The following is a 26,155-nucleotide window of genomic DNA, read 5'->3' as shown; positions in this document are numbered from 1 at the left end:
ATATGTTGCTATTTGAGGAAATTTCTAAGCGTCTGAATTGTTACAATCATAGCTATGACAAACCTGTCATCTTCCCATTTCCAGAAGTATATAAGTTAAATAAGCAAAGTTTGCACCTAGACATATGTTTGGCTTGTTTAACCGGAGATTAAGTTTTTATGTTAAGCACAACTTATGCAATAACAATGTAAAATATGTCAGATTTTCCAACTGCATCCTGGAGGTAGTATCGTTTGGTGTGTCGCTTTTGGTGCAATTGCATGTTCCATTTAAAATATCAAGGATTTTTTGTGAATTCTATGTTGTAAGCGGTTCATTTGATGTGCCAATTAAAATTTTAGTTCGTTTTGTTTTTCACCAAGTTTAATTTTGCAAGTAAAATGTGGTTATTGGCAAAAGATCCTGCTATACAAAAAACCTAACGACCGTATGATGAGACTACCTCCAGGATGCAGTTGGAAAATCGTACATATTTTACATTATTATTGCATGAGTTGTGCTTAACATACATATCTAATCTCCAGTAAAACAAGCCAAAAATATGTCTAGATGCAAATACTGCTCATTTTACTTACTTTTGGAAATGGGAAGATGACAGGTTTGTCATAGCTATGATTGTAACAATTCAGACTCTTAGAAATTTCCTCAAATAGCAACATATTTGGCCGTGTTCTAGTAGGCTGTGTGGTGTGGTTTGTGTAATGATTATTATGATGATTATTATGAGTTGATTATGTGCTATGAGTTGTGCTATGAGTTGTGGATTGGTAGTTGATGCAGAAATTATTGGTGATTGAGACTTGAAGTAATTGAATACAAGTAGATGAGAATTGGTGCTGATATAAATTGTGTTCGAAATTAGAGTTATTTGAGAAGCCGTTCGTTAAAGTTCTTCAAGAAGTCAGATTATCATTTCACTAGTAGAATTATTCGATATTTAATTGACTGCTTTTCGGTTTGACCCATTAAACTACGTCATTGAACCTTTCCAAGTCTTTTTCCTGGTAAGAGATAGAAAGAAATCGTGACATTCGCCAAAAAGGTTCGCCATCCCTGCCCTAGGGTCTAGGCCAGGGGTGGGGAACCTGCGGCCCGCGGGCCGAATGCGGCCCGCGTGACTGTTCCATGTGGCCCACGTCAAAATTTCTTTACCCAAAATATATTGAAACAACAGTTCAAAAATATTTTAGATATTTTTGCCTCTCTTTTCAATGTGGTTGCAACTGATGTTCCTAGTAACTTCCAACATGAAATAGTAGAGCCCCAGAGTGACGGTACGTTGAAAGCGATGTAAGTTTACCAAAACATTCCACTGCTCAACTTTTATCAACGCTACATTAAATGCTGATGATTTTCCAGTCATGCGGAAACATGCTTTGAAATATGTGTCTCTGTTTGGAAGCACATACCGTTGCGAGCACTTTTTTCCAAATTGAATCTAACAAAAAGTCGGCTTCGCTCCAGACTGACTGATAAAAACGTGGAGATGCAGTTGAGAGTTGCAACATCTTCCGTGTCAGCAGACATCACACGACTCACCAAAAACAAAAACTTTCAGCCATCCCACTAGCTGTGAAAGTGAAATAAATCATTGTCTACTTCGCTGCATGTTTTATCTGTAAATAAAATTTCGAAATTTTTAGTGGCCCGCCTGTGTTATTTCTCATTTTATGTGGCCCGCAATACTAAAAACGTTCCCCACCCCTGGTCTAGGCCTACATTCAATTCAGAAAAAATAAAATAAAAGCTAAAATGCATTAACTTTTACAACAACCGAAAATATAAAGACATTGAAACAATGCAACTGTAGTGGGTTTCATTCGTGAGTGGTAAAAGCGAAATTAAGCAGTTTGTAGCAGTGAGAAACTATGACGTCACACATAGCGCATTGTGATGCATATATTTTTGACAGGATACATAGTTTTCTAATGTTAAGGATTCAGATAGTTAATAGTTTGGCCAATTGCCATACTTTGCGTTGTCTTGCGAGTGGGAGTTTCCAAGAAAAAACCTCAAAAGTTGTGAAACGAAATAAAAACATGAAAATAAAACACACTCTACTTTAGTGGGGGGTAATTTTGCATTAGTTACCCTCCACTCCGATTGGTGGTGGGGGTAATTGGTTGGCTCCCCTTTTGAAGGGCCCATCGACGTGGAAAAATGTGATTTTGTGTTATTATAATTATTTTCTCTCAGCCTTTGAAATTTCTGCAAAATGACTCTTTTTTCTTTCCGACGGCCCTCCCAGCTCCCTATGCATAAGCGAATGATATAATTGAAGTCTGGTTTTCGGAGGAATGAAAGCTTTCAATTTAGACGAAATGCTGACGGACCAAGCAAGTTTCGATTTCAGATCATCGATGTGAGGTTTAAACGAAAGTTGATTGTCAATAGTTATTCCAAGATATTTAGCGTGGTCAACTATTTCTAATTTATCATCATTGTAGAGAACATTGATTTCATCAAGATTACTGTAGTTTTTTGTGTTGGCGGAATTATTAATAAATTTGATTTGGAAGCATTGATAGTTAACTTGTTGGCTTAATCCAGCTGGTTAGATCCGAATTGAACGGATTGTTTTCTAACAAAGTTAGGTTGACAACAAATCATCATCATCACGTGCCGTCTCCGATCCGAAGGTTGGCTGTCAATTTCTTCCACAAGTCACCTTCTTCTGCTACTCTCTTTGTTTCTCCGATGCTCTATTTGTTTCTTCTTCAACAAATAGAGCATCGGAGAAAACAATGACTCTAATAGTTTGACAACTAATAGAGTCAACAAATAGAGTCACTTGACAACAACAACAGTTTGACAACAAATAGAGTCACTTGACAACAACAACAGTTTGACAACAAATAGAGTCACTTGCACATAAAACAGTCTGACATGCTTGATGCATATGAACTTTATAAACAACAGGCTACCTTGCTCATGCGAACAATGTTTGACGTTCATCTGACGAAAGAAGAAAACTGCAAATCTACGACCGGATGCACCACAAACACGAACATTAGGTTTCATTATGTTTGCATCGATCACAAGATGCCTGTGTTTGTTGTTACGTGAACGTTTTGTATTTTAAAATATGCTGTTTTGTCAACTCCATATTTTAGGGGGGGGGGGGGGGAGTGTTACGTTCACTGTTCGCACCCTTATTACATCATTGTTTTTTAGATTCAAAATAGGAAGTCGATGTCTAAGCAATTTCGAGTCAAAGCAAAGAAAACAGATTATTTCTTTTGTTTCGAGCATATTGACAATGTTCCCACTGATTGATAACCCCTGTGGATAATTTGTGCCAAAACAGAGTTTTTTAGGCAACCTCAACTAACTGATTTGTTTTGATGCTAAAGCAGCTACGTAATGCCCGTCGTGTTGTTATTTGTGAATGCCGCTTCGTTTAGTCATTTATTTGTGCGTCAGCAAAATCTTATATTTTTGTCGACTCTGTGTTTCTTGACGTTGAATCAACGTAGTTAGAAGTTTGGGCCGGCAAAGGCAGCTTGTACCTTTTTGTGTATGACGCTATCATTCGAATCATTTCTCTTCTCTTTTCGCACTATAAATAATGACGTCTGTTCGCAGCGAAATTCATAATTTTTAATGTAACATTCGTTAAATACAGTACATGAGCGTACCAGTTCTGTTGAGAATAATTGATTTAGTAGTTCAAGGATCGCCCGACAAAATTTCGGTGAGTGTATATTGCTATTTGATTATTGTTTTTTAATTATTGATCAACAGAGCAATTTTCGATAAAATGTTTAATAATCCGGTTCTCCTGACGTAACATCGATTTGTAGATTTGTTGGTCGTTTTATAGATTCTTTTGATTTGAACGTGCTTATAACGTAATTCTAAGCGTAATTATGTCATGTTAGTAGCTAAGGTCTTCGTTTACAGAAAGACCGTGATCAACGATAGAAGATAACGACACGAGGGTCGGACTGTCTTGCTATTTTCACGCGTCCACGATATACTGGGTGGTATCGTTTGTACATTAAAGTTTTCATTTGTGTTATACTTCTCATCTATGGGTGTGAGTTCACGGGCGGAACTAAGAATTCATTTTCAACACAACAAACTGTTTTGCGACTTGCAATTTCGCCTCTGAATAGAATGTCTATCTTCAGATGCATATATAATGGAATGAGCGATTCACACTCCAAAAAGTTTTCATTTTTTCTTGAAATGCACGAACAGATGTGTAAAACCATGAATAGTCTGCACATCTGAGTTTCAAACTGCAAGTCAGCAAGTACCGGGTGTATAGAAGCATACCTAGAACGCAAATGCCAAGGTGGTTGTTCGGTACTTTAATAACGCTTAGTGGCAGTCAACTGCACAGTATTCTGGAGACTGATCGGCTATCACACTGTTTAGCTCAGTTGGAAACTGGTGTAGGCCTACTTTGGATCTTACCAGCAATAAATCTCGAGTTTGTCTGTTTAACACAACATTCGACTACAGTACACCATTAAACACACAATGTTTACAATTAAACAACACCAGAAAAATCGGTATAAACTAAAAAGTCAACGAACAGAGCTAATTAAAATCGTTTTTTTCCAAGGGGGGCCAACATTTTTGCAGGTGGGGTTCGTCCCCCTGCTCTCCCCTAGTTACGGGCCTAGACGTAGTCAAAGGGGCGATTGCCTTCCCTTACAAAATATTTTGAATAAAAATTTCTTACTCTGTTACAGCGTCATTTGACAAAATTTTATGACTGATTTAAAATAAGCAATTTAAAGTTTTTTTATTTTTATTTTCTGTGGTTCTCTACCTTTGGTAACTTGTTGCCAGGGCTCACTCACATATGCAAAAATACTTATTTGCTCCTTATTTGGAAAAAGTAGCGATGCTAATTTTTCCTAATGTGGTGAAGAAGTGCTACTTTTGCTTCAATCGTATTTCCACTGTTCGCTACGGTACTTTCCAATTTAAAGTGGAAAAAAGTAAATGATTTTTAAGATGTTTAATAGAAACATTGGGACATAAGAATAAAATTTTGTCCAGTAGAACTTGTTCTTCATAATTGCGTGAAAACAAATGTACGGAAAGTTGATTTGTTTTCATTTGTTTTCATGGTTATATTGACGTCACAATGTTCTTGAATAGAGTTTTCTGATAGCGCATTTAATTCTTTTTGTCTGAGTAGCAGTAGCATGTTACTTTTCATTGATTGGTAGGAGGTAGCAGGAGCGCATATATTTATATAAAGGAGCTGATATAGAGATATATTATAGGAGCTGATATATTTAAGATTTGTATGGACAGTTGCTATGAAGATCGGCCATGGTGCGTTACTGCGTTATCAAGAGTGCTGATGGGATGTTGATCTATTTGGTTGATATATTTGGTAACAATTAGTATTAAGTCAACCTCCAATTGTCAGGGAATTTTCTAATATGCACTAACAGATTGCCTGACCCCACAAACATAGGGTTGGACACCAGAACCAGTGAAAACAACCCCAAAATAGTAAAGTTATTGCTAAAAATGTGATTTTTCATAGAAAATAGCGGCCATTTTGGATTTTTGCTCTGCACAATTTTTTCTTGGGTACAAGATTAAAAATTTTGTCATTTTATGTTGAGATAGGTTAAATGGAATAGAAAAAAACTGTCCCGAGTGGAAAATAACAAAAAAAGTATTTTTGGCCCATGTATAGCCCACTCCTACTAGTAGCATGTTACTTTTCATTGATTGGTAGGAGGTAGCAGTAGTGATAGCATGCTACTTTCAAAGTAGCAGATGTCCATCTTTACTGCCAATAATGACTTGCTATGCCACCTTTTGCAATGTATATACTCCATAACTACAGATTGCCCAGGCAGCAATTGAGGAAACAGCTCAGTTCTCTTATATCTAAAGAACGCTTATAAATAAATTTGAAATGTAGTGTTGCTCTGGTTTTTTATATTTATATTTGTTTTAGGTTGATTTGCTTTATATGAAATTTATTTATGAACATGAAACAACGAAATTTTAGTGTAAGCATATAAAGGGACTAAATCTGTATATATGCATTTGAATTTCCCAGATTGTTTCAACTTGACTTTTAGTGCCATGAGTTGGTGGATCTGTGTTTTCAAACTGGTTCTATTGGTTAGTTTGTGGGAAGGAGGTAAGAGTTTGATTTGTTTGTGCTTTTAAATTTTTTTGTTTGTTTAATGTCAGTGATTGCTTTTTGCATTGCAATCAACTCGCCTTGATTGGGCCAGTTTGTTTTGAGTCCGATGTGGTTCATTCAACCCAGGAGCACAAATTTCTATGCATTTTGTTTTATCTTTAGTAATTCACTATTTAATTGGTTAACGCTGTTACCTTTGGATTCTCGTGAATATTATTGAGTGTTAAGGTAGTCAGGAGTCAGGAGAGGATATCTTGTGATGTCGAAAACGTTCGATGTGAATTTTTTTAAAATTTAATTTTGTTTTCTGAAAATGTTAAAATAAACGTAAATATGTTACATCTGGCTGCGTTACTCAGCTTCATGTGCTAAGATACATATGACCAATTGATAATATTCCATAAGAATTGCAGGAATGTATGTACGTCGTTAACATCTTGCTTACATGCCTCCAATTAATATTTCACTCTCAGTGTCAGTGGGTGGGACAATGTCAGCAAGTTATTGACTTGATTACTTCCTGAATACTTATCTTCATTCTCTATATAGATGTAGTGGCAATGTATAAACAAAAAGGACCATACAACTGTTTTAATTTGTAATACATTTCTTGTTTGCTAAAGTCCCAAATTTCACAGTATCATGTAGCCTAAGTAGGCTAAATGAGATATACAGCGATCCCTTTCCAGTTCACCTTGAGACTACAGTTTTTGTTTTAAACCAAAAACCAAGTTTTGTTTTTCTTTCACTTCTTTTTCGTTTGAACCTTCTTGTTTGTTTGTTTGTTTGTTCGAGGGGCTCTACCTTTTACCACCCTTGGGAAGTGGCGGCGACTTGGTCTAGATATTTTGGCAGGTGGCGAGCAGCCACTGGATTATTTGTCATCCAGTTCATGCTGACCACGCACAGTCATTCACCATTTGGCGCATGGTAGATGGCGCAGTTACAAATGGTGAGATCTGCAGTTTGCTCCTCCTTGCCACACCTACAGATCGCTGATGAGCCATCCCCCGTATTGTGCACGTTGGAGCAGATTAGTTTAAAGCCAGTAGCCTACGCAGGTGATTGAACAGCACCCAGGCTTTCCTTGGCAAATGCATTTCGGTTGAATGGAGGCCGATGTCGGAGATGAAACCTTGAAGTCTTGAAGAGTTCTTCTTCCACTCTGAGCTCCATTGGTGGTCCGCCCAGTTAGCCGCACTGATGGATTGGTTTTCAGCCGTTTTCATCAGGAGTTGTGTGGCACATACAAATACATACAAAACAGTCTTCGATTTCGGTCGCCGGTGTTGCTCACTCACAGACTCGTAGAGACTTGAGTGGAGCAAGTGGTTGGGGTTCGTAGCGCGGCGAGAAAGAAACAGGATGTCTTCTTCGCGACGAAGCTCAGCTGGTTGGATGCCAGCAAGGACGGAGATTGTCCGATGGTGTAGGTCGCAGGGATCCTGTCACGATACGCAAGGCTTCGTTTACGGCAGTTTGCACTGCAACTCCAGACAGGTGCATGGCTCCTTTCACTTATCTTTGAATAGTGATATTAACCACGACAACCGCAAAATGACAAATTAGTGATACGGTAGAAGTATAGCCTTGCATGGAACGGAACATCAGGAATGTTGTGAAGCCATCGCATAGTTTTGGTTGAAGTTCTATGTTCGGCTAGTCCGATTCGGCTGGTCCGATTCGGCTAGTCCGATTCGGCTGCAGTCTTTTTCGGCTGGCTCGTTGGATTTACGGAAGGATTTTGTTGGATTACAGAAGGATTATGGTTGGATTTTCAAAAATTTGCCGAATAGGGAACTAGCCGAGAAGGACTGTACCCGAATAGGGAACTAGCCGAATCGGACTAGCCGAATCGGACCAGCCGAATCGGACTAGCCGAAACGGGCCATTCCGGCAGTTGGTGCTACGTTTATGGCAAAAAAAAATGCCTGCAATATGCATTTTAACCACCTTTGTCACTTTTATTAACTGTTTCTTTTATTAACTTTAAGAATTCACTCACTGACTACTTGCAAACATTGAAATTTGACCCATCTGTCTCTTTGTGCATATGTGTACTGTGTAGCTTGTACTCATTTATTATTCTCATACCAATGCATGTTATGTTTTATGTAAAACAATGAAAACTATTAATACTACAAAAAGTGCTCAATGCCAAGCAAAAAGGCAAAGCAAAGCGAATTAAATCAAATATAGTTTAGTTATTACTATCTGAAGCTTTTACAAATTGTTTCACCTAACGTTTCTATTTGAATAAGACCTTCTGATGATCCGTTAGGTGAAACAATTTGTAAAGGCTTCAGATAGTAATAACTATATTTGATTTAATGTTTTATGTATATATTTTAAATGCAGTGGCGTATTCTCCATGCATGCAAGCAGTGGCGTACGCAGGGGGGGGGGGGGCATTGGGCCATGGCCCCCCCCCCTCAAATTTTTTGTAGTTAACGACGTAGATTAAGGCATTTAATGTATTTTGCATTGCTCTGTCAAAGCAATTACTGTAACAATGTTGTTTTATAGACTAAGCCAACACGAAATACATGGGGGGGGGGGGTTACAACTCCACTTTGGCACGCGTGTGACGTCACGATATTGAGAATGCTGCTTTCAGTCTCTTTATGCTTGGGAATTGAACAAAGACGGTTATTTTTCTTGAATGTATTAACAAAAGAAAAATGATCGAATCGCAATTTCTGCAACAAAATACACAACGTAAGATTGTTAAACTCAACACTAGAACTAGAACAAAAGAAGCTGTTGTTCGCTAGCCTGCCAGAATGAAATGATACGAATAAAACAGAGTACTGCCTCGCGGAGTACACGTGACAAAAGGAGTGCAGAAGTAATCAAGGAAGCATGCTAACTGCAGGCATTCGTGCATCCCCCCCAGCTCGTAAGGCGAAACTGTAGACTTACGAGCTCGACCCCTTGATTACCCATTGACCAGAGGATGCGTCTAAATCCAATGCCGGCCGTCGGGACCGCGTGGAACGGCGCAAAACAGGCGATTTTTCAATGTGAGGGACTCCACTTGTAGGTTCGGTTGGTTCCACTGAATCGAAAGGTAGCGGCTGCTTTGGAGGTTCAGGTGAGTGCTGTGGCTCACAAAGCTTCGGGCTTGAGGCTGGTGTCGGGCAGGTGAGTGCGGGCGGACTGTGATCTGCATCGAGAAGCAACATCGGAGATTCTCCAATTTCTGGGCTAGGGCCTATTTCGTGATGCGGAGGGTGGGGAGGGCAGTAGTCCGTTTCAGGAGGCTGGGCAAAAGAAGATGATGGGAGGCTCTGTGGGTGAGCAATGATGTTTGGTTGAGGAGGGATGGGATCGGCACATGCTTTAGTATGTGGAATTACTCGCAAGAAACGTCGATTCCGTTTTGTGATTCTGCCCGACCCGTCAACTTTCACTACATATTTGTCATGCGGCAACGTTTCGACAACCATTCCCACTTTGTCCCATTTTCGAGGATAGTTGCCGTTTTGGTTTTGGATAAATACGCGTTTTCCACATTGTAAGGTACGTAAAGGACGAGTATGCTGAGACAGCGCCTTATCGGTTCGACCAGCTCGCAGGCGAAGGGCGTCTTCCTTTGCCTTCCATGTATCCCGCCATGTACGACGAATGTGACGATTGGAGAACTTGACTAGGCGGTTTACAAAACCGAATGCGTCGCGCAGAGGGTGACCGAACACGATCTCTGCTGGAGAGATGTCACAGTCAGGATCAGGTGTGTTTCGCAACTGTAACAATGCACGTAAGAAGGAATCGTTGTTCAGGTCTCCGTTTGGGCTCACATTAGTCATGAGCAAGCGTTTTACAGTTTTGACAGCCACCTCAGCTCGACCATTAGATTGAGGGAAGTAAGATGACGATATGCGGTGCTGCACACCCCAATTTTTAAGAAAGAGTTCAGTAACGGCAGCCGTAAATTCGGGACCCCCATCTGTAGATATTTCCTCAGGAACACCAAACGTGGCAAAGTACGAGCGCAAGAGTTGAGTCAAAGCAGCTGCTCCTGCGGCACTCGATCCTGATGGCGTGGCAAATACATCCGACCACCCAGAGAATCTGTCCCCAATGACCAAAAAGTGACGGCCCCCATAGTCAAAATAATCTGCAAAAATTTTCTCAAATGGTGTAGCTGGGGGATCACATGGCGTCGGGGGAGGAGCTGCTTGAGATGGAGCATTACGATTACATGAAGTACACGAGTCACGAATAGCATGGATATCATTAGTCATACCGGGCCAAAATACTATAGCACGTGCCCGGCGTTCCATGGCAGACACACCTTGATGACCAGCATGCAACGTTGAGAGTACTCTAGGCCTAAGCGATGGTGGTACAACAATACGATCATGATATAGAATAACGTCGTCTTCAACAAAGAACCCGTCACGATAGGGGAGATATGGGCGAATGTCGCCGGTGTTGGGAAAGGTGAATCCCGTTTCAATAGCTACCATTAACTTGCTAAGGTTTGGATCGGCGGCTGTTTCCCGAACGATTTCAGGCCATTGCAAGCAAAAGGCATGGGCGGCATCTGCCTGTATGGCAGTAACCAGCGCCATTTCTGCTACATTATTTTCTGCACACGACGCTACAGCAATGAGATCGCATGATACTGGGTGACGTGAGGCAGCATCGGCTGCGCAGTTGGTTGTGCCAGGTAAGTGTGCGATATCAAAGCGCCACATTAGTGTACGCTGTTTTAAACGAAACAGGCGAGTGTTAGTGATTTCGTCCAACGTACGGTCACCGAATATTTTTACCAATGGCTTATGATCCGTTACAATAACCAAATTATCACAGCCTTGCGTAAAATACTTTGTCTGTTCTAGGCCCCACGCAACTGCTAGGGCTTCGCCTTCTATGGGAGCATAACGTCGTTCGGCCGATGAGAGGAATCGGGATCCTGCAAGAGTCACTTTCCAACCTGATGAGCAGCAGTCCGGTATAGTGGAAGCACATACGCAATGTTTTTGGAGAAGGAAATATCCGATGCCTTTGTTGGACCAGTCAGGGCGCAAACATGTTCGACGGCAGGGGTCAAAGATTTCTACCCCATGGCGAATAGCATCAACGATTGCCGATTTGGAGGCGGCAAATGCGGAATCCAGCTCCTGAGACCATTCGAACTTATGCTTTGGGCTAAGGAACGGCTTGAACGGTGCCATTAGGTCACGCAGTTGAGCATAGTTTCCTACTTGGTTGATTAATCCGAACCAGCTGCGTATGTCTGTGATATTATTCGGGACTGGAAATTCTTGGATGGCGAGCAAGTATTTAGGGAGGGGCTCGACCATTGCTTCTGAGATACGGAATCCAGCGAAATCTACGGTGCGTTGGGCAAATTGAAACTTGTCAGGGTTAAGGACAATGCCCGCCCGTCCCACTAAAGTGAGGAATTTTATGGTTCGCCACCAATGTTCCTCCAGTTGGCTATCATAGAACACTGTGTCGTCGACACAGCGTTCTTTGCGCACAAAATCGGTTAATATGGTATTGAAACGGCGATTGTAGCCATCCCCAGAGGATAGGAATCCTTGCGGTGCCCTAGTGTAGCGCCATCTTCCAAAGGGAGTGATGAAAGTTGTGAGATGCCGATCAGAAGGACGCAGTGGAACACTGTGATAGCCGTTCCATGCGTCAGTCACCGATTTCCAAGTGTTTCCGGGGACACGACGGGACAGCTGGAATGGAGCTTCGGAGGCGAAGGTTTCTCTCTGGCAGAATTTGTTTAAGGGGGACAGGTCGACAGTACGGCGTGGTGAGCCATCATTTTTGCGTGTGATAACCATGCGATGACACCATGTGGTGGGTTCGCCGTGGGGGACTTTTTCAAGGATTCCCAGAGCCTCGTCGCGGAGGAGATCAGCGTGTACTTTTTCTTGCCAATGCAAGGGGATAGACGCTGGTGTATGAACGGCCACTGGTTTCGCGTTGGGGTCAACATGTATTTCTATGGGAGGACCAGCCATACAATGTAGCGCGCGGTGCGGGCAAGTGTTGAAAGTGGATGCGGCGTACCTCTGGAGTAGCCAGTTTGCCATCTTGTCATTGTTTTCAGGTGTGCATGGGAACGGAAGCTTGGTTGGGGGAGCTGGAACTGCACCACGTTGAGGGCAAGTGCACGACTCCAGTTGCTTGCTGGGTACTGTGCATCCACCGTTGACAAGTCTGACGACGTTGATTTCTGGTTCGATAAGATTGTGCGCCATTTCTTGCTTGATCTGATGTTCCCCTAGAGTTGGGAACTTCGGGGATAGGGCACCTAAATGCAATAGTGTGTCATGAGATAAGTATAACTTGTCAACGTCTGGACTGATGTAAATCATGCACCGACGTTCAACATTGCAGCCGTGCGCTGTACCCCGAATGATGGCACGAAATGCTCCTGTAATGGAAATAGTAGAGCGATTTGCAGCTATTAGGTTTGGTGCGGGTACAAGGGTCTCTTGTCCAAAGCCGGATTGCACAAAGTTCTTCAGTGACCATACATTTATTTGGGCACCAGTATCTGCGATTGCTGTTACTTGTGCTATCACGCTAGTGTACCTGCCTTGATGACATGAGTCATCCATAGATATGTCTACCCGAACTGTGGGATGTTCTCGCATGCGGGATGGTGTCCAATGCCCTTTTTGGAATGTGTGGTGAGGACCACGAATTGTTGAGAACATTGGGTCTCGGGCTGCGATGTCAGTTTGTGTTGAGGCAAATGTGCCTATTTGAGGTATTTGATTTGAGGTACATTATTTGAATGTATTAACAAAAGAAAAATGATCGAATCGCAATTTCTGCAACAAAATACACAACGTAAGATTGTTAAACTCAACACTAGAACTAGAACAAAAGAAGCTGTTGTTCGCTAGCCTGCCAGAATGAAATGATACGAATAAAACAGAGTACTGCCTCGCGGAGTACACGTGACAAAAGGAGTGCAGAAGTAATCAAGGAAGCATGCTAACTGCAGGCATTCGTGCAGGAATGATGCATTCAGTCTAAAAAAAAACTTGCCTAATTTTAAACAAAACTGCATTAAAAGAGCGAGTTTTGCCAATACCAAACATCTCAGCCAGGAATTAACAACAAGAAAACATAGAGACTTAGCTTTATTTCCGAAAAATGCCAAAGAAAACATGATCTTATCCTTTTGCTATGCCACCTGACAGCGCCATTTTACAGGAATATTCATACCCACGTTTTTGTTGAAAATGCTCTCAGAATGCACCAAATTCAAAGTAACCTTTCAAAATTTTCTGGGGGAGGCCCCCCAGACCCCCCGCCGCTGGGTGTCGTCTTAAGCGAAAACACCGTCGGGCTTCGCCCGCCTGTCGTCAAAACCTCCCCTTTCAAAATTCCTGGCTACGCTACTCTCAATGGCCCCCCCCCTTGAGAAAATCCTGCGTACGCCACTGCATGCCTTACAATTCTGATGAATTCAGAAATCTTTCAGAAACAACGAATTTATGCGTAGAAATTGAAAATGTTAATAGCAGAACCACCTCGCTCTCTTAATTTCAATATTCGAAACAACTGTTCGTTTTTAAAATTTGGAAACTTTGCTGACCTGGCAACTCTGCATGCTGAGACGAGCTCAGCATGCGTTGATACTCCAATTTGCCTATTCGCCGCTCTTTTACAACAGCGTGGCGCAAATGGAACCAAGGCATGCAGATTTGAAATTACATGCAAACCAAAAATCACGATCTCGAGACAGAGTTGCCAGATTGATCTTTTTAAGGCCAAATTTCAGAAATTCGGATTTTTAAAAAGTGTTTGGCCGGACTATTTTTGTTTGGACGCTTGGTCTTTTTTAGTTTTCCGATTGGCACTTGTTTGGCCTTTTTTCTTTTGGTCCTCATAGTTTAAGTCCTTGCGGTTTTCTGCTGTAGATAGAAAGATATACTTGAAACTTAAGCACAGCAGTAGTTTAAAGGGGTATTAAAGGAAAAACCTGACTTGGCGATTTTCCACGTTCTTTGTGTTTAACATGCTACCATAAAACGATTTTCAATAAAATTTTGCCCCATTGCGGTCTGACCACCATTGTGCGCGTGCTTTTGTCAGAGCTTTCAAAACGAGATTGGCCTGAGCAACGAAGCGTGCGACTGTAAAGAACGTCATAAAGTCTACGTCATAAAGTCTAGCAATCAACCGATCACGCAATAATTGTTACTGCGGGCAATTTGACTGTAGGCTATGTATGTATTTACATCAAAACAGCACATTTTAACATCAAAACAGCAGACAGTTTGCTCAAAACATCAGATTGGTAACGTGGGTTTTGTTATTGCTGGACTTTATGACGTATTCTTGAGCTGTGTTTGCACGTTTTGGTCATTTTGAAAAAAATGAAAATAAATGAAACACTGGACTTTGGGCCTTGCCAGCGCCATTGAAAACAAATTTTTTTGGGTAATTGTTTTTGAAATGTAGGCTATTCTTGAATGTTCAGTTTACTCATTTTAATGCTTAATTCCGGTTTGAAATTTTCCTTTAGTATGCCTTTAAAAGATCAAGAAAACGGGTCGGGTGTATGCTGAAGGCAATACACCGCTGCATAGCGCTTCAAGTCCGCTTTCCTGCAATGCAGGATAAAATATAAAATTTTCATATAAAATTTTCATTTCCATATAAAATTGACATTGGATTCATAGTAAGTTCCACACCTCATTTTTTGCAAAACAGTTCAAACAATTACAGCTAAGTAAGACTCAGATTGCAAGAAAAGCTATGAAACCTAAGGCAAATTTGCAGAATTTTCCTGGGGGGCATGCCCCCAGACCCCCTACACTGGCTATCACCCTCCTGCCATTGCATGCCTACGAAAATCAACCAGGATACGCCACTGTTTAAATGTCAGTTTTGCGTTTATTTTTGTCATTGTTTCATCCGTTCATTGACGTTTTTAACCACAAACCTTTCACTTCAGCTAAAGAAGGAGTGCAAAAATATTTTAACTTGAAAAGTTGGGTTTTTACAACGACAACGTGTTGCCTATGTGGCAATTGTGGCATGTCGCTACCAACCATGCGATGACATTAGTCACTTTTAGTATTTGGCATGACTGAAATGAATTGCTGAGTTTGTAAAACACCTTACCAATGACTCAAGACTAACAACGAAAAAATTCTGATTATAATTTTATTTTTGATTGTTACTGCTTTTTTAGAAAGCCTTCTTGTAGTTGGTGACGATCAACCAATCTTCTATTTCAGGACATTGTGGCCGGGAGCCGCAGGTACTGGCACCCAAGTACATCGTGTCAGGGGAGTCTGTCGAACTTCCTTGCGTTCTTCCTGCCATCAACGATCTCTTGAAGTGGAAGTTTCAAGCGAACGGATCAAATATTGTTGTTGATGTCGCCCAGTACTCCCCTGGAGGTCTCATCACCATATTTGGCCAATTCGATCTCCCACCGTAAGCACGAGCTTGTTGTTTTACCTCAAGGCTTAATAACTTTTTGGTTTTGTTAGTTTGGCAGTCATGGTTAGCCTACTTAGACTGTCACTGTCGCGCTTCATTGATGGCTACGATCATCTTCAGCATGGAGCATTATGACGCTTTGGTGAATGCTAAACTTTAGTTGAACGCATTTTTAAAGATGTCATTAGGGGAGGGTGGGGTAAGATGAGCACCTTTTTGCTTAAGTCGCTTTTACAAAAGAACGGTTTGTTTTGGAAAATTTTAATTGGGTGAACTTAAACCACTAGTGAATCAGCTACATTTTAGATTGAGTTTTATCACCTTGCGATTTTTATATTTTTTTATATTGATGCTTATTCGCGTGTTGCTCAACTTACCCCGGCATAAATTGTATGGGGTAAATTGAGCAATGACCTGGGGTAAGTTGAGCAATTCGATTAAGTTGAAGCATTCCCCTGTCAGTTTGTTTGTATAGTTGCGAGGCATTATGCTTCACAACACAACACTGTTTTTTTTATCCAATACGAACCTAAAAAGACACAAATTCAACAGTTCAAACGTTAAATAAGCTAAGGCTATTTCTTTTGGGGTAAGTTGAGCAACTGCTCCAACATACAGTACTTCAACTAGCATTGCACACTTTACCCCATCCTGATTTTTGTGACAAAATTACAAATATTTAAAAAACTACAAGACTAACCAACCTGAACGTTTTATTGAATATCCTCACACTTTATACTTACCAATACAAAAAAACAGATTTGATTTACATAGTGTAACAATAAAGTTATTCAGTTTTTGGCAAAAAAAATAAAAATTTCGAATTTTCGACATAAGCAATATAATCTGATATAATTGCGTGCCATTGTAAAATGCAATTCTCAGTGGACATAACAAATACATTGAATGAAGTGGCATTATGAGTGATACATCCAGAATAAAAATAAAAAAATTCCGCCGACTCGTTTTTCCAAAAACAGGGGTTGCTCATCTTACCCCATTGCACATTTTACCCCAGTCTCCCCTATCTTTGTAGTTGTTGCTGTGTATAACTAGATGCACCAATGCACTGTGTGTCAATGAAAAGTGAAATACGGGCATATAAAAGAATAGCTTCAATATCTTGAAGACTTAAATTTCCACTCATCGTTTATGTAAACTCTAGCGCGACATTTTTATTTCTGATTTGCGAGACGTCTAATATAATTGTAGCTGATGCTGCTTCCAACCAGCTGGTTGGTGAGGCCGTGGCTATTGACGGTGACGATACAGTTCACAGTCAGTGCCATCTCTCTTTCGTTCTCTGTAGGCTATGTCACGCCATGTCGGTGACTGTCATAGTGTCATGTTGCGCAGGAATTGTCGTCCAATTGTTCGACGCCCCGCATTGCCCACGGAAATTTTGAAGTCACACGGAATCAGAACTTTGTAGTGGTTGCTTATACCTACAAATGTTTCAACAGAATGCACCATCAGCATCGGTATTGCGACTGACAAGTTTCGATAACGGTTGGGAAGCGTTCATAACTGACGTCAACCACTTTTGGCCATTCCTCTTGGGAGGTCTTCGTTTGTCTCTTTTCTGAGGGGTATCTCTTAAGCTTCAAGATAAACCGTGACGCCGCAAATCAACTAGATAAATATTATTGTAGGTCACCACCGTTCCGAACAGCTAAACTTTCGCTATCGTCGCCCACTTTGGCCGTCGCCCACATGGTCTCGCTCAAAAGGGTTTCACACAGTTGGGATCGCCCAGATGTCGTGTACCGTTTCAAGGATGTCCATTAAGAGAATGGTGAGGATTCCAAATACGGCGTTTACCATTCGTAGACCGTCAACGTAGCTATAGAACTTCTCCTTGAGAAGACGTTGCTCTGAAAGATAATCTCCAAAAGAAACCGATCTCTTCAGGGTGGAACGGGTTGCATAGCTGTGTTCTTCCTGTCGACAGATTTTGGATCACATTGTTGATCAGTTCTTTAGGAGGGATGGAACTGTACATTGCTGTCATATCCAGGCTGAAGGGGGAGTTGAACTTTTTCAGGGTGTCTTGTGGCATGTTTCTGAGATGGTTGAGTAGTTCTTGACTGTTTGTAAGGTGTGCCGGAAGGGTCTGCTACTATTCGGTGAATCCGATTCGGTGAGTCCGATTCGGTAAGAGCCTTTTTGGTGAGAGCCCTATTCGGTGATTTTTTTGATTTTTTTTTTTTTTTTAAATTATCGGGTACCGTAGCCTAATTATCATTGCCGCTTTTACATCGTTTTAACGTCGCTAAACGTTGAAATGAGACCCTAATCCCTAACCCGTAAACCATAACCCTTAACCCTTACCCCTAACTCTTAATCCCTATCCCTTAACCCTCTAACGGCAATGATAATTAGGCTACGGTACCCAATAATTTAAAAAAAATCACCGAATAGGGCTCTCACCGCAAAAGGCTCTCACCGAATAGGGAACTCACCGAATCGGACTCACCGAAACGGGCCATTCCGGTGCCGGCACGTCTTTCAATAAGGGGTTGAGTAAGGTGCAAACTAGGCGTGACAATTTGGCGGCTGTCCCGTTAGTACTTTACGAGTCTTGATCAGGTGGTACAATCATGGCATACGGTACTTGAGTTGTTGGTGATGTAAGATGTGGTCACTGGTCAGTGGTCACGTGATGTAGTAGTTGAGTTCTGGTGGCTATAGTCATAGTCCTACACGTGCTGTTGAGCTTTCGTTCTATATTTTTGAGTCGCTCTGGTGTTGTTGGGCCGCTGCATCGTAGGGTTCTGTTTCGATGATGCAAAATTCACCGCCCTTGTCACTGGGGAGATAGATCATGTCCTTTGCTTTTAAGCTTTTGATGGTCGAGAAATCCTTCTTTGAGAGGTTACTGCTGGAGTGCTGGACTGCTGGTGTTGATGACGGAAGATGTTTTCAGAATGTCTTGGATCCATATTGACGCAATTCGCAGCTTATGTTCTAGTTCCTTACTCGCTTGCGTGGTTTGTGATTGTCATCGTTGCGAGGAAACCGTGGTATTCTTGTCGATGGATTGTTGTCGCCATTGGTAGATCGTTGCTTATTTTTGGTGTATTCTCTCCACCAGCTTGGTATGAAGGTTTGCAGAAGGACGATGTGATGCTCATTGATTGATTGGTTTATTTTGTTGTGCAATATTATAACAGCAAAATCATTAAATGATGCAGCACGCTTAACGAACACAATTGAAACAAAGAAAAATAACAAATGTACACTACATCTTTGAAGTAAATCACAACGGGAAGCTGCGAAGTGACCATGACGGTCTTCGAGTCAAGCAGCCACCCTCAGCCAAGTCGATGATAAACATCTAATAAACATTACACTAAATTATCTACACTTGCAACAAAGAGTCAAGACAGAAACAAACTTGCATCAATGATACGTCAAAAAGTCAAGTTCCAATATTAGGTGTTGGTAGTCATAACGATTAAAAGTTTAAAGAGTATCGGTCCACATTAGTAAATTACACTGCATTCAACTTTAATATTCTGCAATTAGATAGTTTTTGTAAAGTTTTATAAATAAGTCAAAAGATTTTTTTTTAATATCTAGTGGGATTGAGTTCCATATTTTTACTCCACTATACTTGATGCTTCGTTGAAGTTTTGTAGTAGCATACAGAGGTACGAAGTAATTATCATTTTTGATTGAACATCTAGTTGAGCGATTATGAACGTTTGATGTTTTTTTGAAGTAATTCGAAAAAGTACAGGGTAAAGCATTATGGTTATATTTAAACATTAATTTAGCAATCTCTAGTTTGTAAATGTCTTTTATTTTTAGAACTTTTACCTGCTTGAAGTATGGCGTAACGTGTTCTGACCACAACCCTCCAGCAACTATTTTTATTGCTTTGTTTTGTAACTTTTGTAGTTTCTCGATAGCTACCTATATGCTTTGTATGTAGGCTAGAGCCCCAAATGGCTATTCCATTCATAATATATGGGTGTATGAGCGAATAATACAACTGGAGTCTAGCATTGAAAGGAAGAAAGTGTTTAAGTTTCGACAAAATACCAACAGATCTAGCAAGTTTAGATCTAAGAGCATCAATGTGAGGTTCGAATGAGAGCTGTTTATCAATTATTATTCCAAGATACTTAGCGTGGTCGACGGTTTCTAGCTCAACAGCCCTATAGAGAACATGGAATTCATCAAATTTGTTGTAGCCTTTTTTAGGAGGAATTACTAATAGATTGGATTTAGAGGCATTAATGGTCAATTTGTTGGCATTAATCCAACCTTCTACAGCAGCTAATTCAGCATTAAGTTTGGTTTGCAATAAATTTAAGTTATCAGCTTTAACTATGAGACATGTAGGCTATCGTCCGCAAACAACCTTGGCATTGTCGACATGCTGTTTGGTAGGTCATTTATGTAAATTAAAAACAAGAGTGGACCTAGAGTTGAACCTTGAGGAACACCATACTGGATAGATTGCTGTGTGGAAGTATCTTGATCAATCTCAACATATTGTTTACGGCCATTCAAGTAAGACGAGAGAAGATCGTTTGCAACTCCACGGACACCATAGTGGTCAAGCTTCCGCAAGAGCCGTTTATGGCATACAGTATCAAATGCTTTTTTTAAGTCGAGGAAGGCAAGTCCTGTGAAATCATTGTTCTTTATTTGTTCGTAGGTAGTGCTTATTATGTCAAGGGCAGCATGTGTAGTTGAGTGATTGGAACGAAATCCATACTGTGTGGGTAAGAGTGAAGAATTTTTATTAAGAAAGCTGGAAATCCTTATGTAGATTAGTTTTTCTATTATTTTTGAAAAACACGATAATAGCGAAATAGGTCGGTAGTTAGTAATTTCTTGTTTACTGCCAGACTTATGGACAGGTATCACTTTGGCAATCTTTAGTTTTTCCGGAAATATTCCATATAGAAATGAATAATTAATCAATGCTGCAAGCGGAGGGGCAACAATAGTAGAAACAGGTCGAAGAAAATACGGGGAAATGTTATCACAGCCAAAGGCTTTGTTTATATTTAAAGAATGTAGCTCATTGATAACTTCGTTAATATGGGCAGGTTCCAGGTAGATCGAGGTAGGGACACGGTTCCTTAAGTAACTGAGATAACCGTTCTCGTCCCCAGGTTCAACACTTTCAGCTAACTTTTTACCAATATTCCAAAAAAAGTTGTTAAAATTATTGGCAACAAGCTTTGGCTGGGATATTTGCACTCCGTCAACATTAACACTATCGATAACATGTGTTGACTTGTTTTTTTTGGGTAACAGTGAATTTATGATTTTCCAAGGTTGTCTGGCATCGCTTTTGTTTGTGCTAGGTTCGCGTTCATAATACTGTTTTTTAGCTAAAAATTTCAGTTTAGTTAATTTGTTAGAATATTTCTTATATGAGCTTATTTGCTTCCTTGCCTGAAGTGGGTTTTATACATTTTTTGTTTATTTTTTATGGACTCGTAAAGTCCTCTAGTTATCCAAGGTTTTCTTTGTAATTTATTATTTTTACGAGAAAGTTTTTTTAGTGGAGCGTGGTTATCAATTACATTTTTTATTGCATCAATCAGTTGCGAAAACTTGTCATTTAAACCTTCGGGGGACACATTCGAAAGAGAAGACATGAATTTGTGCATGCTTCCAGTTAATTCCTCACAATAAGCAGTTAAGTCGAGATTCCGTTTATCACGTTAGTAGCATGTTGAATACTTTGTTGGCACCCTAAAGTCTGAAACAAGGCAAAATACCGGCAAGTGGTCTGTGATGTCATAATTAAGAACACCTGGGGTTACGCGGTGGGTAATATTGTTAGTAAGGATGTGATCAATCGTGGTTGAAGAGTTTTCCGTAATTCTTGTGGGTTTGGTTATTAGTGAGTGAACACCATTACTTTCAAGCATGGTGAGATAACTTTTAGAGAAGGTAGAAGGGTCAGAAACGTTGATATTGAGATCACCTAGAATGAAATATGTTTTCCTTTCATTGTTGAGTTTAGTCAGAGTAGTGTCAAGAGCTTCAACAAAACCAGATTGATTTGATCGGGGATGTCGATAAACTGCACCTATTATAAGTTTATATTTAGAATTGTTAAGATCAATGGATATCCATAAGTTTTCACAGTCGTCACTATCGATTTGAAAATTGTTTATGACTTTAAATTTGTAGTCCTTTGAAATATATATTAAAACACCGCCTGCAGAAATACCAGAATTTTCATAGACATAATCGTAGCCCTGTAGCGATATATTAATAAGAGGTTTTTCCTTAATGCGCGTTTCGGTAACACAAATAATATCAGGAGCATTTTCAAAAGTTTCAAGGAATTCATGCAGAGTATCAATATTTTTTTGAATGGACCTAATATTTATATGCAGTGCGAATAGCAGGTTATTTTGATTATCTCTAAACACAGACGAATTAGCTTCGTAATAATCACACAATCTTATATTTGAAGATAAACAGGATGCAAGCGATTCATTCAAATCGAATTCATTTTCAGGATTAAGGGTGACAGCTTGACTCGTTCGCTTAGAGTGTAGAACGCTATTACTATTACAATGAGACAATATAGGCCGCTTGTGAATTTGCGCCATAGAACAGACAAGAGGTATCGCAGTAACAATTGGTAAGAAGAGTGAGATAATGAGGGTCTGACACAGTTTTCTATCACAGCTTGAATTCAATAAGCGTCAGTTTATTGAGGAAGCGAAAATCTATCAGACGTCTGGGATGCTCGATTATTTACAGTGTGACCTAGATTAGGTTGACCTCGTTCAACGTTGACTGTCCCAGTTAGCAACAATTGACCACCTCTCATCAATCCATCATCAGGAGGTGTTGGATCCATGCACTAAGAAACCAACCCCACCAACTGGGTTTTTAAGTAGATATAGACTTCTTAAGATTAGGCATAGACAAAAGACAAACATTTCAACCAAGCTCAGACAAGTAAAATAGCTCAGTATAGTTCGTTCGTCTGGCTGCTTCTTGATGGTAAATTTCGGCACTTTTATGAGCAAGGTTCGTTCTTGGTCGTTGAGGGAGTTTGATAGGTCAGTAATAGGAGGAGGTGTCCCTTGATTGTCTGTCGTGGTCATGCTATGTGGCTGGTCCCTTGCTAGTCTCCGGTGTAGCCTTGTATTTGTTACAGCTTTTGCTGTCATTGAACACTAATTTCTGCTTTGGATGATTTGTTCCGCCTGGTCGGGTTCTTTCTCCTTGTTTGTATCATTGAGTGTGTATAGTTCTTTAATTTGTCTGGCTGATATTCTGCATAGGTGCATTAGGTGGCGGATCATTTTGGAGATGATGTCTTTTATTTGCCTCCTTGGTGATTGTATCTTGCCGTACGGGTGCGCAAACATTCCTGGTAGCTTCAAATTTTCGATTGTTGTTGGGTAGGTGTCTCTTGACTTGCAGCTTTTCAAATACCAGATTTGGGAACATCTCCTTGGCCTTTTGGCCATGTTGACCTTTAGGCCTTCAGAACATATATTATTTATATCAAATATAGTTATTTACTAAAATCCTTAACAGCCTGCTTCACCCGAAAAGTGGAATCATCAGAAGGTCCTTATTCAAATAGGAATATATTATTTATATATTGATTTATTGACAGATTTTATTTTTGTTCCATTGTTGTAACTGATATGACGTCACAGTGCCCGGTCGACGCTGATTGGAGGGTCCTTGACCATCACGAAGGTTGCCGTCCCAGACGAGGGGCAATATTGGTGCGAGATTGTCCAGCCCGAAGTACCTACACTTCTCAGTGACAAGCACCCCGTAGTGGTGTGGGTGGCCCCTAGGACCCCTACTATCATTCCAGAAGGAAATGGCACAGTGTTGGAATACACCAAAACATCGTTGGCCCGGTGCAGCAGCTCGGTGAGTGGTTTGTCCATGAGTGTTCAACACCATCAAGTTCATAAAGTTGTTCCTGTTTTTCATCTTGATTCTTGAATTTTTTGCTCTCATTGAACAAGCGCATGTTGCGATGACGAGCACAACACGTCATAGACAGCATCTTGTCCTTCGGTATTACCATGGTAACAATGCAAGTTTTCTAAGTTTCTTCTGATAAATTTCTTTTGGCGTCATTTTGGTCATTTAGTATATGTGATGTGTATTGTATGTTGTACAAACATAAGAAACTGATCACTCACAGGGAGGAAAGCCAGTGTCTCAACTGTCGTGGTGGAACGGTAGCGAACCCCTCCCAAGCAGCGCCGTGCCTGTGGTGTCCAAGAATCCCTTTAGTGACAAGCTGTGGGACGTGACGTTGGACTTGGTGCTGGAGTATCCGACCAGGTTCGACCACAAACGCAACTTCACTTGCCTCGTTGAACACCCCGCTTACAAAGGAACACCTAAATCACTCAACCATTCAGTCAAAGTTCTATGTAAGTAGCTAGTGGTTGATTTCTGGTGTTTTTGCATATGTCTTTGTACTTTGAGAGGGTTAGAGCAAAATGTTTGGTCTATTGGTAGCTGGTCGTTGTATGGCTTGCCTGTAATTAGGGGGGGGAGTAATCGTTTTTGTTTTTTTTAAATCCAATTTTAGCCGTGGGTTTAGAATACGGCAGGACTTTCTAAGACCTTTAGAAACAATTTTTTGCGTTTAATTGCTTAATATCGTATGGACGTCACTTTTTGTTTATGGCATCTAAAGTTCAAATATTATTTGCTACTGTCATGGCCACCTGGAGATGCGGCCTGATTTGTCACATTTTGCAGATTTTGATTACAGCTACTGCTAGGGCTTGACTGACATTTTTTGAGATGTTTTTACTTTTTGTGGTTTCCTAATGACAAAAAACTTTTTTGTTGCCTTGGGGAAGCAGTAGCAAATGAGAAAAAGTAAGTTGAAAAACGCAAAATCAGACTGTTATTGAAAATTAACAGTCTGGCTAAAAGTTACAAAATCAAATTTTCTTTGTTTTTCAACATGTGAGGATGTTAAGACCTGTTGTGTCATCTGGGGAAAAGAATAAAGAAAGCGTAAAAATCTAATTTTTACAAAAAATAATTTAAACTTTCGCCCAAAGTTAGAAAAACCTGGAAAGTTCTGCAAAATGTGACAAATCAGGCCGTATCTTTAGGTGGCCATGCTACTGTTCTACAGTAAAACACATTACATTACATATGTTGCAAGACTGCCACAAACATTTTTCTGGTTTTGGTTTCATCATAAAACACAGAAAGTGGTCATTTCGCTTTGTGCGCATGACTACGCGCATGCGCAAAAGCGTGAAGTTAATGCAAACAGTTTGTATGATTGATTGATTTTTTTATTTTGTTGCGAGTATAAATACACACATTAATTAAGCAAAGTTAAATAAACAAACGATCGAACAAACGTATTATGTGTGGATACTGCAACGGGTGGCTGCGAAGTGACCTGGAAGGTCTTCTAGTCAAGCAGCCACCCTCAACAAAAGAAAAGGTAACATATTATTGAACATAAAAGGAACAATCAAAGAGCGAAGCAAATAAATTGAAACATAAGTTTATAGTGTAGTTGCTTGAATGAACATAATACTCGTTAGCTAATAAGAAATTTGCATAGGCCATCAACATTAGTAATACGATACTAAATAGTAGAAGATTTTTATAATGACTTTTAAATGAGTTGGGTGAATTTTTTCTTATTTCCAGCCGGATTGAGTTCCAAGTTACCACACCTTTATATTTGAAGCTACATTGAAGTTTTGAAGAGGAATATTGAGGAACGTAAAAATGATCCATGTTAATTGCATTTCCGGTGAACATTTTTTGCTTTTTGAGAATAATTAGAAAAAGTACATGGTAGTGAATTGTTTTCATATTTATGCATTAATTTTGCAGTTTCAAGTTTGTACAAATCTTTTATTTTAAGATCATTTAGTTGTTTGAAATATGGTGTCACGTAATTCGACCATCTACCTCCGCAACGATTTTTATTGCTTTGTTTTGGAATGCTTGGAGTTTGTCGACTTGTGTCTTAAACGTGGAACCCCATATTGTTATTACATTGTATATGGGGATGCACAATTGCACAAGCGAGTGATATAATTGAAGTCTGGTTTTCGGAAGAATGAAAGCTTTCAATTTAGACGAAAAGCCGACGGACCGAGCAAGTTTCGATTTCAGATCATCGATGTGGGGTACGAAAGTTGATTGTCAATAGTTACTCCTAAGCTTAGATATTTAGCGTGGTCAACTATTTCTAATTTATCATCATTGTAGAGAACATTGATTTTATCAAGATTACGATACTGTATTTTTTGTTTGTTTTCGGAATTATTAATAAATTTGATTTGGAAGCATTGATAGTTAACTTGTTGGCATTAATCCAGCTGGTTAGATCCGAATTGAGCTTGTTTTCTAACAAAGTTAAGTTGACAAATTAATCATCATCATCACGTGCCGTCTCCGATCCGAAAATTTCTTCCACAAGTCACGTTCTTCTGATATTCTTTTTGTTTCTCCAACAACAAATAGAGTCACTTGCACATAAAACAGTCTGACATGCTTGATGCATATGAACTTTATAAACAGCAGGCTACCTTGCTCATGCAAACAATGTTTGACGTTCATCTGATG

At 40.1% G+C, this 26,155-nt stretch overlaps 1 protein-coding gene across 1 annotated transcript; it reads left to right on the top strand.

Annotated features, from left to right (window-relative positions):
* Positions 1-3,957: 3,957 nt before the first annotated feature.
* Positions 3,958-25,882, top strand: LOC145778079 (cell adhesion molecule 3-like). The gene is made up of 6 exons (XM_082589491.1): positions 3,958-3,983; positions 6,044-6,127; positions 15,364-15,565; positions 23,233-23,458; positions 23,739-23,973; positions 25,229-25,882. Exons 2-6 carry the CDS (start codon positions 6,070-6,072, stop codon positions 25,264-25,266), a joined length of 759 nt encoding a protein of 252 aa, XP_082445617.1. The 5' UTR covers positions 3,958-3,983; positions 6,044-6,069; the 3' UTR covers positions 25,267-25,882.
* The last annotated feature ends 273 nt before the right edge of the window (positions 25,883-26,155 follow it).

Source organism: Aplidium turbinatum, chromosome 10 (assembly GCF_918807975.1).
Source record: "Aplidium turbinatum chromosome 10, kaAplTurb1.1, whole genome shotgun sequence".
Classification (NCBI taxonomy): domain Eukaryota; kingdom Metazoa; phylum Chordata; class Ascidiacea; order Aplousobranchia; family Polyclinidae; genus Aplidium; species Aplidium turbinatum.
Note: the sequence above shows the minus strand (reverse complement) of the source record. Positions and strands in the feature narration are given on the sequence as shown.